The sequence below is a fragment of the Periophthalmus magnuspinnatus genome, chromosome 22 (assembly GCF_009829125.3).
Source record: "Periophthalmus magnuspinnatus isolate fPerMag1 chromosome 22, fPerMag1.2.pri, whole genome shotgun sequence".
Lineage (NCBI taxonomy): Eukaryota > Metazoa > Chordata > Actinopteri > Gobiiformes > Gobiidae > Periophthalmus > Periophthalmus magnuspinnatus.
Window position 1 is genome coordinate 15,277,729 of NC_047147.1, and position 14,454 is coordinate 15,292,182.

The window sequence follows — 14,454 nt, forward strand, 5'->3', positions numbered from 1 at the left end:
GCACTTTTCAACACATGGAGCACTTCGCATTGTGCTGGTTTGGGGGCCATGCAGTGCAAGAATTGCTGTTTAGAAAATGACATCTGTTTCCCTTCAGAGGGTCCCTTTAATTTGTCAGGCCCAGGCTACAAGAGCTACCAGCCACATGAATACTAACACCATAATGGCAGGAATATATTACACAACACAACTGCACCAGAATGGAAAACATGGAGCTCCACAGATGTTTGTTCATAAAACTGTAAAAAACATGTCTGAAAGGTGACCGCTGTTTAACACACAAAGTACAGCGACATGAATCACAGAGTGGCAAAGGATTTTGGCATCTTAATGGCAGGACAAGATGGAATGATACAGTGACTGGACAAGGACTGAAACTATTTAAAACTCAGTGTGTGGCTGAATTGAGAGAGACCACTTGACAACAATCATGACCTGCACAACTCCACTGCAGTCAAATTACTACAATGTTACAGACTCATCTTCCATCAAAGTCAAATGACAAATTGCACAATTCCAAAAATTGGAGCATGTCTACTTATCCAGTGATGTAAACAAGCAATTGCTTTCCCCACTTTTAAATATATAAAGTTTTAGAAATGTTACACAGTCAGAAATAAGTAGTATACACCACAGTGGGGTAAATAAAATCCCTTTAAAAAATGAAAATGATAAGTTAATGTTGGCCGGAAAAGCAGCAGATATGAAATAAAATTACAAACCCATGTAGTGACACTGGAGTGCATATTTTAGACCACTAAAATAAGAGAACATTTGTATCCCACTTTAGGAGTCTAATGATTCACAATCTTTCGAGTTAAAATGAAACTTCAAAATGGATTTCAAACAGTGTTATCACAAACATCTACATACAAAACACATACAACATGAATTAATTTTCAGTTAAACTTTAAAAAAAAGACAGAACCAAACTAAGCTGTAAGGATTGTAAGGCCTGTTTGTAATTGGCAGCTGATAATAACAGTTGTTTGTTGAACATGAAAACACTTCCTGTTTTACCACAAAACACTAATCTGCAGAGAGTGACTGAAATCCTCCACATACACCGCAGCCATCTTTGGCCAGTACACAGAGGGTTCAAGGCAACACTGAGTCAGTTTGTCTTTAACTTTATACAATGCGCTCATGAGATATTCCCATATCCGAGTCAAAAGTGGAGTCGTTATAATCCTTGCTACAGGGCGATTTGACGGGACATTCCTAGTGTTTGTGATTCTCTGTCAGATATTTGTTTATTTGTAAACTGCCCAGCGCTCGTCCCAGTGCCAGGGGTCAGTCTCATGAGCTCTTGTCTTTCTGGTTGCAGTTGTTGTCTGTGCTGCAGTTCTCCGCCTGAGGTTCGTCCTGCTGTTTGAGTGGGCGGCGCCTCTTCACAGGCAGAGCCATGGCCAGTAGAACACACAGGAGATGGAGGCAGAAGTACCACGACCTGCAAGTACATTAGGCCAGACATGTGACTAAAACCTTTATTTGTCAAACTTTGTCAAGATGAAAACTTTCCCTATAAGTATATCATTATGTGAACTACTGTATTCATAACCACTTATTGTACATAATAGTTTTGTAGCCTTATAGTTTTACACTACTTGCACAGTGTTGTATTTTATTATTTTTGTATGCCTTATTATAACATATATCCTAATACTGTAGTTAAATGGTTAGGTATTCATCATTTTTGAATGCATATTTTGTATTGCTGTTGCTGCTGTTCTTGTGCTTTCAGTTGCAACACGGTTACATCCCCATTGTGGGACCTCTCATCATATTTTAAACAAAGACAAGACAAAAACAACAATACAATTTTAAATGTATGTAAATGATAGCATTGGCCCAAAGATGTAAAGACCGTCCATTCAGGCCTTGGCTCTTTAAAGTGCCTGGTTAACATTTACCTACTGTTATAAACTGCATTGATGCTAATGAGAGTGCATGGTCCTTCTTGACCTTTACTACTATACATAAACATTAAACATCTACAAGCTCCAGTTTTCAATACATAAGTTGCCTAATTTATACTTTAAGATTTCCAGGAAAATGGTTAACATTGAATGATTGAATGCTTCCATTTCTAAAATGGTAACTTTGACACTGAAAAGTCTTGCTTGTTTCCATGTAAATGTTGTTTCTTTGGCTATAATCTTCCACAGTATGACATAAAACTTCTATCCATCTCCATGTAAAATGTTCCAAAATGTTGTTTTAATTTTCCACTTCCATGTACATTATGTAACTTACAGGTGGTGACATGTAAGTTACATAATGTACTTGTACTGTATATGTATGTTACTTCTCCTGAGAGTGGCAAACTTCTAATTCAACCCAAAGGTGATTACAAATATATAGAAGGATTTGTTTTCACTGATACCTGTAGAATTTTAGCGATGGTCCCACAGCAAGGAGGACAAACGGCACCACCGTGTAGCTGATGGCTACTTGTGTAGCAGCCCATGTCATGACATCATATGCTCGTTTATGTGTATCTGAAACCAAGAAGTATGGCCTGATGTTGTGTCGTACCTGAAAAATAAGAGAAAGTAAATTATTTTCTACCGCAAGCTAAAAACAGAGGACGAAAACAAATAAATATGCAGTACATCCTCAATTAAAACACATACAGCTGGACCCCTTCTACAGCAAAATTATCTTATTTTTTAACTGTAGTGAACTAAAGTAGAAGGCTTGTAATTTGTATAGTTTCCCTACTATTTATTATACCTTCTTAAAGTTATCACTGCATCTTAAGCTGATTTTAATTTGAAGTGAAAGAAAAGAAACTGAAAGAAATCTGTTTAACAAATAATTATGCTTGCCATTATGCATGTCGATGTGCAGAAACCTTCATAATTCAACATAATTCAGCAAGGTTATATAACATACAATGTATATGTATGTAAGGTGGAGTTACTAATCATTTGAATGGAAATGTTTTACTAATTATTGCATTACTATGGTACCAAGTCAACTTACAATGTCTCCACACATGAGACAAAGCGAAAACATGAAAGAACTTATTAACAAGTACTCACTGCACGTGCAGCCATCGTCACAACTATGCCAGTTACGAAAGTCATGTAGTAGCCTGGGTAAACTCCATGCCACAAAGCTGACAGCAGGAAGGTGGCTGCAGTGGGATTGACTGGCCAGCGCTCATAGCAGACCCTGTGAAACCACAAACACCGTTAGCAACAACACATAATAGAAATGAAATATGCAGTAAGAACCACTTTACCGTTTCAGCCAAAGGGATGTTTGGATGTTCCAATTGTCTAGGAATAATTTAAAACTTGTTGCAAACTACACAGACAACAATAACAGCATAAGACAAACCTAACTTTATATATTGTAATTATTAAGTAAATATAAAGAGTGAAACCTCAATGTCCATAATTCTGAGGTTGGATATCAAATCCCAACGTGGAGTGCCATCTATATCATATCCATTAAAACCAAATCCTGCTGCATTGTTGATGGCATCAGCTGAAAAATGACAAGAAACATGTTTTCAGGGACTGTAACATCATATAGTGTATCAAGAACATAACTAATCTATCCCTTGCAACTGCAGCCACTAGGTGGCATTACAGTTTGACAATGACGAGAGCTACAGCTCAACCCTTGACAAGTCACACACCTAGTGTGTTTCTGAGTTTCTTCTGGAACACATTTGCTTAAGTGCTCAAGCTCTTAATATAGCTGACCCTTCACTAAGACTATAGAAGTGAAAAGTCCCAATGAGTTCTGAACAGACACGTTGCTTTGGGTGGTTTACTCACCGAGTGTCCACACAAAGTAGTACTTGGGCCTGAGTGCCAGCATGGCCAGGTACAGGTAGACCACCTGTGTGTAGATTGGTGCAGATGACAGGAACTCATCATTAATGACATGTTCCACCGGGATCACCTTACACAGCGAAAGGTACACGCCCAGTGAGAGTGCACATGTGCACAGCTTGGACACCACCGTGTTCTGGAGGAGACAATAGTCAAGTCATGTGAGTCATGTGTATCCACTAAATATCAAAAAGGAATTTTTCCTTGTGACATTAGAATCACTTAAGAAATAGCTGAAGGCAGATCTCAAAGCAACTATAATTTAAATGGAGAACATTGCTACACCGTCAGTGTTAAACAAACCCTTTTATTCATGCACACTAAACTGGACGAGGGGAGGGTTCTTCTCCATGTAGGCACTTTTCATGGTGTACTTGGCCTAGCATAACCACAAAAATATGATGGTGTATGGTGTACCTGAGGAGAGGGCTCACTCTGCTTCCATTTGCCATTCTCTTTGCCATTGGCATTGTCCTGGTGCCGTGGATGGTAATTTGTCCCCTCAATGAACGCCTTATAGTCATTGTAGGAGCAAGTGGGCCCAGCCAGAATACCCATGAAGTTACAGTTATAGCTGAGGTATTCCAGCAGACTGGGCATCCTCCTGCAAAAATATGTGTAGTACATAAATGATACAAGCGTGTACTTTTGTGACCGTCCAGTTCAAAAGCATACCACAGATGTTTTAGTACATTACAGTAATTAATAACTAGTCATAATTTTTAGTTACTTCTCCAAAATGGGGGAGAATTGGGGGTCAACTTAAATCAAATAAGAATTTTGTCAATACAGTTTGTCCGCAGGTACACAGACATTCACAAAATGAAGAGTCGGTGTATATCCATCCCACCACAGTACAGACATACCTGAGTTACGTACCTGATAGCAAGGTATTTCTGATTGGGACTCAGCTGTGTCTCACGTTTTGTCAAACCTACAACACAAAAGATCAAACTGAAATTATATTATCTTGCTGTTGTTATTATATCATCGTACTACTGTGAGGGGCCATTACTGCCTAAACCAGACCTGGGCATTTTGCAGCTTGTGGGTCTGGGTTTTAATCCAGCCACCCTCAAGTTATGGATAAAAATTATTTACCTTAGTAAGTAACTATTAGCAGTAGCAGTACTAGATTTAAGTCATGTTACATATGTTACAGTAAATACTAGTAGTAGTAGTAGTAGTAGTAGTAGTAAGAGATTGCAGAGGCCTATATTTTACAGAAATGAGCTTTGTTACACCAGTGGTCACATTGGTCTGGCCTTCTGTCATATGCCTTGATTTGCATATAGCCCAATCACTTTTTGGTCTTTCCATGCTGTAAACATTTAAGCTAGGAGTTATGACAAGTTTTTCTCTCCACCCTCCTCACAGTGTAGTCTATCCTCACAGTTTATGTAACTGAGTGTGCATAGGAGGAGGTTCCCTTTGAGAGAAGACTTAAACTCATTAACATTACACAGTTACATAATAGTGTTCATAGTTCACTGTCAGTGTGAACTAGGCTTTCTGGGTTTCTGTAACCCCAGAGAACAAGGTTCATGTCAAAGCTTTTCACAACTTCCATACAGAATGCACTCACTATAGTCAAACAGCACACTGTGGATACAAACTTGGCACCCATCTTACCATCATGAATTTCAAAAGCCATGCTGGTAATCTTCTGGGTTATAACCATCATGGGCCTGTTGATCAGAAGAAAGTTTAGTGGTTTTCCTGCTGTCATTGGATTTCTTTATTTTTATTTTGCAGAGAAAGTATAACCAAAGTCAGATCCAATCATAAGGCCCCTAAGTGAGTGAAAGTCTGTCACCTCCTTTGGCCATCTCTTAGTGGAAAAACCCACTGCTGACAATGACACATGAAGTCTATGAAAATATGAATATTGTGAAAAAACAAGGAAGCTGGTTTGCAAATCTGAGGCTAAAATAGATAGAAGCCTGGCACAAAGACAGCAAAGGTTGAACTTTCCCCTGACCCATGGAGAGAGATGGTCTACCGTAACTATCTGGCTGTCTAAGCAAAAATACAACCAAGTGTTTGACTTGATTTGTTGCTTGGCCTGCCAAATTGGTTTATTTTCTGTACAATTAAGTCTAGTCCTGCTTGTATGTACTGTATTTCTATAGTCAATTCCACACTACCCCTTATATTGGACTATGCACTGCACTGCACAGCTGTGATAGGCAGGTCAAAATACAGTGATGCATTCCAAATGCTTCTGCTTTAGAAAATAAAGTCAAGGGGGCATGCTGCTCATTCTACTCAGGAAGTTATTACAGTTGTGGTTTCCCAACCCCCAAGCAGAGACTCAGGGCCCAAAGTTTGGTACATTTATTAGCCAGAATATGATAAGATAATAAGACAGTAGCTTTTTGGGTAGGAGAAGTATGTTTGGATCATCAACATAATTCTCTTGTCACTTGTTGAAAAAGGTTGGGAACCACTGGTATAGTGTGTATGTCAGCAGCATTTACCCGGTGAAATCTGCTGAGTACATGCCATAGTCAAAGACATAGACTCGAGTGATCTGACACAGGATCAGATAGCCCAACGTCACAATGAAGCAGTACCTGTGACAGACAGAAACACATCAGATGAAAAAAACACACACACACACACACACACACACACACACACACACACACAAGAAAATTAAGATACTATAGGGTATCTAAAATTATTCAGATAGAGCAGTTTACAAAGGCATCTGTCCAGGAGAAATCTACAGTCTGTCCTCCTTTAAGCGATTCTCCTGGCATTGAGAATCACATGAACACAATAACCGCCCTGAGCAACAGTTGTTATATTGCGGGAAAATATATAAAATTGCACCAAAATTTGAATCAATGTATTGCTTTTAATTATCTAGTGGATGTAAAATTGTGTGCGAGCCAATGAGCTAAAAAGGAGGGTTTAGAAAATAGACAAAGGCCAGTGTAGGCTTCTGTAACTGTCAACACGGGGACAATAGGGTGTTCAGCACCAGCCTGCAGTGTCCAAACACACCCAACTCGGACTGTAGAGTGTAGACTATAAATGTCCCACAGGGATCAAATAACAGTCTGGCAGGGCTCACAGCTATACTCCACCTCTAGCTATACAGCAAAGAACACATGTGACAGTTTTAACAGGAACTGTGAGTAATAGTGTACATTTTGTATTTTAAATTCAATAAACCTGACCTATAGGTGTCCCCAGATGCGAGTCGTTCAAATCAAATATAGCATATATGTAAGGATATCAATTATACTGCTGATTTATTCTTAATTACAAAAACATTGGACATGATCACTTTAAATGACTTTTTCTTCCTCCAAAATTCAACTCAACTGTGCACAAATATGTAACCCATAAATTACACATAGTTTTAGAATGAAGTTGTGTTTCTTTTATATTTTAACAAGACACCAAAATGTCCTGTGGAGTGACTGTAACTTTTCTTCAAATGCATTATTTAATAAAATTGTCTCTACTTTAAATCTAAAAAAGGTATACCGGCAAGCAGTTTAATCCTCTAATCCAAAGGGTGTCCAGCGGTGTGACATAAAAGAAATTATGTATTTAAAAAGACAGTAGAAACTAAAAGGAGCTCAGCTGACATTTATGCACCAGAAAGAGCTCAGGGGGTATGGGTTTAAGCTATAGGCCAAAAGAAATAATGATGTTCTTATTTTTGTAAAATCAAACTTTTCTGAAAAATCTCTGAATATAACACTTTAAAAAGTTATAATTTGGTGTTTTGGTTCTCAAGATAATCAAATCAGAAAGCAGAAAGAGCCTCACACAAGTCTCTCATTTGGGTCGATTTCAATGCTCAAATCCAGTTGGTTTAAACCTAAAAGGACTTTCTCTGATCTGAATCCTCACTACTTAAATCCCAGCCCCATCCAATAATAAATCATTGCCTCTGCTGTTGCAGTATATGCTGTCCATATGATGAGAATGAGGAAAAATTGTATGTGTATTTTGCAGGTTAAGGAACTGGCAACCCAGGTTCTGCTGCGTTTGTAGTATCTTTTAAAATTGTAAGAGCGCAGGTAACATAGGTTCCTGTAATACTGCCCAAAATTGCACAAAAATTACACAAATGTATTAATGCTTCAGGAGCAGACACACCCAACCCAACATTTTTTTTATTTGCTTGTTTTTAGTTTCTCTGAATTGAAGAAAACTCCTGCACACTGTCTCACTCTTGATTCAATTTTATTCACGCAATGTTTCAGCCCCTCTGACCTTCCTCAGCTATTTGTTTTTAGTTTGTCAAAAACACTGTCATCTCTGGTCACCAGACAGCAGCTGATGGTTGCTAAACTGTAAAGAAGAGAAGCACATGCCCTCCACTGTATGCATCTCTGCTCAATTCTACAGAGAAAAAAGAATACATAACTGGTAAATGTGTGCATTTATTCAGGGCAACAGAGCACCTGACGCACCCTATACCGGTCTTCCACAGGTACAGAATGTTATGCATTTCATATCTGAGCGTGTATCACTCAGTGCCACTCCTTTTGTTTGAACACTGGGTGTATATGAACTTGTTAAGATCTGCAAAGGTCAATGAGCTGGAAAAATGATTCCATTTGTATTCCATTCTGTGCTTAAGGCCATCACCAATCACACCAGCACATTTACACAGACAAGAGATTACAATTATGTATGATCTAGATCAGTTTAAACTACATTTGCGACTGGGACAAAAACCTGCTGTCAACATGAGGCAGCCTTTGCACTGGTCTGTATGGAAAGGGTGAGGTGAGTGTTTGGTAGGAGGTACCCTCTATGAACAAATGTTTTTAGATGCAACTGGCTTTGAATGCCATCAGCCTAGGGTCTATGAAAGTCAAATGTGAGGAGTCTACTCCTAACCACACGAACACAAGCATTGAACAACTAAACTTACTTGTGCATGTTCTCCAAACCAGCAAAGATCATGACACCATACGAGAGGCCACTCTGCACGAGGAAGTGGAGAGAGTACCTGTGAGGGGACAGACAGGAGCAGGGTTTGATCAATGGAGTAACAATGGTGTGCCGGACACATGCAAGCTATTCCTCATGGCACTCATAAAACTCACTAATGAACTATACAATTTTGTGTTGAATGAAATGTCTTTTGAATTGCTTTTTACAGCCGAAAAAGATCCAAAAAGTCGTGGTTCACACATGCTATTCAGATATTTAACTAAAGTCATTATGGAAGCTGCTAATAAGCTTTCAGACGTTGCTTTCACTGGAACATGACCTCAGTATGACTCTGTGAAACACTATACTGTGCGGTGTAGAGCCACTGGTCTCATGCAAACAATCGTCTGTCACACGACCAGTGGACATTACACCTGCTGCTCTGGCTGGATCTGAGCATAGTGTGTGCACTATGTGTAGTGCAGTCCAGTCTGGAGAAACTGCAATACAGACTGAACTACTGCTTTTCCATTTCTAAAACCAACAGAAAAATGATGTTATAAGACCTCTAAGTGAGAGAGGTTGACACTCACCAGCCAAAGCAGAACAAAGCCAGGTAGAAGCCCAGAAGTGTGGCCACCACATGCCGGACAAACGGGCTGCTCTTACTGGGATGGAGGTAGATCCGGAACCACAGAGCCATAAGGAGTGCAAACAGCTGACAGGCCACAAAGTTTACCTGGACAAATAATATAAACAATTTTTTAGCCATAATAGTAGAAACACGGGGTTCCTCACATTTGGATATGATACATCAGACATGGCTTACAAAAAGACATGTCCTACATTAGTGAAAGTGTCTCTTTTTGTTTCTATGTCACAGAGTGAGTGAGGACCACGCTATGGCTAAAGTCGTAGCAGAGGGGTTTTGCAGACAATGGTGCAATTGACTCAATCCAGAGGACAATAGAAGCCTGTGGTTGTGATTATGGCCACTTTATGTGTGCTCCTCTGCAAATGTGGGCTGATAGTGCATACTGTAGATCTTTCTTCTTCTATTGATCCTCCCATCTACGTGTGTTAGCCAGAAAATCTAATTGTTCTTCCATATCCATATCATAGAAGAGCCGAAGCTTATATAGAGTCACTTATACAAGTTTCATGGGTAAGGTGCAATGCGATTTGATTGATAATGTGTAATCTGTGCTTTTCTTTTCTATCTAAGACCATTTGATAAATTGGTTGGAAGACATTTTCCCAACAAGAACATATTATGTCACAATATAATTGTCCAAGCTACAAAAATAATAATAATTTCAATTCAATTTATGCTTTAAAAAAGTAGACCTAAATATAAATGCTTTCTATCTCGCCGTTTGTCACATTACCTTTTCTTTACCAGTCAGAAACTTTGATTTCATGAATAGATGATATATTTGAAAAATACTAGCATTGGAAATTGAATAGGAAAATAGGGATTTCATTGTGAGCATGGTGTTAATAATTGTAAATAATTGTTAAATCATAATGTTTCTGCTCACAATAATCGGTCCTTAATTTACAAATACTCAGATTTTGATGGCTTTACAGGTATATGTAGTTTCTTTCTCATGTCACATGACATGCAGCACATGTGTGCAGATTCAGTGCTCAGATCGTCTGGCCACAAGCAGCGAAAGGCTCCATTCATTATCTAAGGCGGCTGCAAGATTCATGAGGCACACGTATTCTCTCATTCGGTCCTCAGTGTCAGTGCTCCCAGAGAAAGAAACCTACTCACTAATGTTTTATAGTACACTGATTAAACTGTCTGGCAATCCTACCATTTACATGCTAAGTAATCAGACTACTCAGACCGTTTTCCCATTACAGCTTGATTTACTCCCCAGGCAAACTACAGGGAGCGGGAAAGAGATTTTTATGGTGGATTTAGGACTTACCATTCATAAAACTTTGTAGCTCTGAATGTTAATAAAAGGGCCTCACTTGCACAGGATATCTTATATAGTAGTGGCAAGTAAGAACAAGTGGGGTATAGTTGCTCCATTACATTAAGAACAAGAGTTTGATGGGCGTATGAACAGAAGAGAGAGGAATTTCACATGGAGAGAATGACAGTGAGTCTGTGAGAGTGGGAGGGTGTGATGGGGAACTATTGCAACAGTAAGTTGAGATGGACTGTTGCTATAGAAGTGATTAAAAAAAACTTGCTTCAGACAGATTGTTGTGCCAATGCTCTTGTTTTATCATCTATAATACATGGAATCTCTTAAATTATGAATTTATGCCAACCACAAATATACTCTGGGGTAGAGCTTTTACTTCTGAAATTTTAAGGCAAAGTGTCTCAGAGAGGATCCTGAGTGAGCACCTCTCTTTACTAGATTAGACCACTCTTTCATCTTCTAATGCAGTACCATGCCATCCTGTACACTCCCTTCTGTGTCTGGTAGACTCTGGAGCTAAAATAACAGCAATAACAGCAATGAGCTTTGATTTGTTTACATTAAGCCTCTCCAGGTAAAAAGTTCTTCCGTTCTTACAGTCCAAGAATTAGCAGTAAAACTAGTATCAAAACTAGATACTCATTTGACCAGATATCAAAACTAAAAAAAGCATATTCACAGGAGAGAAATTAACCATTCTTGAATAGCTTTTGAATGATTTTGAGCTGTATCAGAACACATATAAGACCACATTGACAAGTATACACCCATGGACCATTATGGAACCTACCTGGACGACTGAGGGATTACACAGATATAAGGCCACATGGGAATATAAAAAGTTGAAAGTCACATTCTATTGTCTAAAGAAAGTGTTTTTGTTTGTTTCTTTAAATCATTATCATGGTATCAGAGTCGGATATGAGTATCCAGTCTATTTCTTAGTATCAAAATCAAGTTTGAAATTTTAGTAACAACGCTACCAAGAATAGAGAGGTGGTGAGAGACAGAGGTAGACGTGAGGGCAGCACAAGAGCAGGGCGTCCAAGCAGTCTATGTGGGAAGCTGGGCAAAAGGACCGCTACTACTCACTCCTCACACTACTCCTCTGCAGTTACAAAAATAAGGTGCATTTCAAAAAGGCCATCATCTGTTGGGCTGGGCCTACAGACACCAACCACAGAAGCTGCAGAGAGCACACCAACTGTAGAATCATAGTCATTGTTTCATGGAAAATAATGCATGATTATTTTGGGATGATGAGCCGTTAATTTATTTATTCAACTTCAATGAAATGTTGCTTCACTTTGGCCAGTCCTTCTCTAGTACTTTTCACTCTTCTCTCATCGCTTCCCAGACCCTCACAATCTAGGTCCCCAGTTTTTTCAACTCATACAGTATCTGCTGATTAACTTACAATCATACACCAAACTAGATGACCAAACACTTACAGCAATATTATCCTGGCTTTAATTTCACATACTTTATTTAGTGTGTCTGCATTTGACTTCTAGTGCTATTACTCAGAACCAGAGGGTGAGAGCCGGAGTGTGAGGGGCCACACAGTAAAATAATATGTATTGCAGACACACTGAATGAAGTAAATAGGTTAAAGTCAGCTATATAAAGCTGTTCAGTAAGATGCAGAGTGTTTCACTGGTGCACTTATTTGACCTTTGACCCCACAGATATTAGTCATTGGAGATGTGCTCTGAACCACAACAATTATTTTGAGATATTTAGTTCAGCTTTTGCCATGAAGGAGGATTCTGGTTCATAAACTCTTCCCTAGAGCCAGAGTTGACTGCTTTGTCTAGTGGACGTGTTATTCTGACCCAATGTAAATTATGGGTGGGAAATAATATCTAAATGATAACAAACATTTGAATATTGTAATATATATATATATATATATATATATATATATATATATAATATGAAAAATCTTGCTTTAAAAATTGATGATTGAAAAAAATGTAAGATACAAATAAATCTCAGATCATCACTTTCTTAAAATGCCTGTCCTTTTTAGATGATGTGGATTTTAACATTGTTTCATTTATTGTTAATTTACATTAATTTGCACTTCTCCTGACACTGTACAATGCACACATTTGGCTCCTAGTTTGTGCAGTTATGCCTCATGTCCCTCTGGACTGGGACCCTCCACTGGGACTTGTCTACTGCCTTCTCTAATTGGCTGATCTCTAGAGTCCTCTGCCTCCAGTTCCTTTGTGTATGTTATTTGGGAAAAGTATACCTTTAACTCATAATTAAATTATAAAGGTACCTTCAAAGTCACTTACAATTATCACCAGTGTCATGGTTATTTTGGGGGGTCCAGGCTTGAAAAGTTTGGAAACCCTTGCTCTTCTCAGTACCTTTAACTTTGGTGACAAGCCTTAGAGATACTGCTGGGGGTGGAGTCACATGATGACACATTCCAGTCTTGACATGCTGCTTTGAAACTAGCAAGGTGAGTTTCTTACCTTACCCAAATACAATTCAAGTGTGTATGATTCGTGTTTCATTTCTGTCAAATTCACACATTCTTCACTCAATCCAAAACTGTACCATACAAATTCATTAGGCTACACAAGGCCTGTGTCTTGCCTTTAAATGCAGCAACATGAATGAAAAGATTGTTAGGCACTACCTAAATGCACACTCACTGATAACGTACAGTGATAGAAAAATGAAACTAGTTAATCCAGATTATGCTGTTGATCCAATGGGAGTGGACTAAAAGTCCCAGCGGGTGCTCTTTACGAGCCCGGAGAGACCCTTGGATTACAGGGGCAGACAAAGGCAGTCTCTGGGGCTGGCCAGATGATGATACTCGCAGACAAACACTGATTTTGTGCACGCCTTTCACCGAATGCGCAGTCTATGTCGCTCTGGCTATGCTAATGTTTTGGAATGTTATGAATAGGCCCGTGGCTACGAAACAAGAGGCTTGCATGTTGGCTACATAAATAGTTGCTTTAAAATAGCATCTCAACCATAGCAGCCCTGTGATAACGTTTCCTCCGACAGAAATCATACCTGGTCGAGTGGGAGGTTGATGATTTCGCTGATGGGCTGCAACAGAGTGGAACCAGTACATGAAGCTGTCGTTTGGGTAGCCATGCTGGCTCGGTGTCGTTGAGTCCTTGGTCTGTGGCCTCAGCCGCTGCTGCTGCGGTGATAAATCCTCTCTCTCCGAGGCTGCTGCTGTTCCGATGGTTGGACGCTGGTCACCAGCGGCTCACATCCAACAAAGAGCCGTGCGTCAGAGAGCTGTGCCCCCGCGCCGCGCTTCGTCAGAGGTTCGGTTTGAGGGCGGGGCCACGGCAGCGGGACGGGCAGTGGGCACAGAGGTACAGAGCGCACTGAGCACGAGGTAGGACAGCCACTATTGGAATAGAAACAAGAAGGTGGTAGGCGAGGGGCTCAAATTACCCTATCAACAGTCAAGGCATTGTAAATAGTTGTAAATAATAATAATAATATATATTTTTTAAAAGTTCCAGTTATTTTCCAACAGCAGACTTACCCATGTAGGCCTACATTGTAAGATTCCTTGCCCCAGGCACACACTGAGAGCAGCTGCTGCTTCACATGGCGTTATCTTCACCCAGTAATTGTAATTTTGGGAACTAGACTACCGCCCAGGACCCGAGCACTGCCACTGACCAAGCTGTAGGCACTAGCCTATAATATTTCACAACATACGGTTTTGGCGGAGATCAAGGCTTAGATGTATGGCC

General features: G+C 39.5%; 1 protein-coding gene across 1 annotated transcript; it reads right to left on the reverse strand.

Moving 5' to 3' along the window:
- Positions 1–82: 82 nt before the first annotated feature.
- mboat2a (membrane bound O-acyltransferase domain containing 2a) lies at positions 83–14,053 on the reverse strand. The gene is made up of 13 exons (XM_033988432.2): positions 13,751–14,053; positions 9,353–9,498; positions 8,758–8,835; positions 6,332–6,427; positions 5,484–5,539; positions 4,731–4,785; positions 4,269–4,455; positions 3,795–3,987; positions 3,395–3,498; positions 3,251–3,315; positions 3,048–3,180; positions 2,387–2,538; positions 83–1,450 (listed from the first exon to the last, which is right to left on the reverse strand). Exons 1-13 carry the CDS (start codon positions 13,832–13,834, stop codon positions 1,300–1,302), a joined length of 1,500 nt encoding a protein of 499 aa, XP_033844323.1. The 5' UTR covers positions 13,835–14,053; the 3' UTR covers positions 83–1,299.
- Between the last annotated feature and the right edge of the window lie 401 nt (positions 14,054–14,454).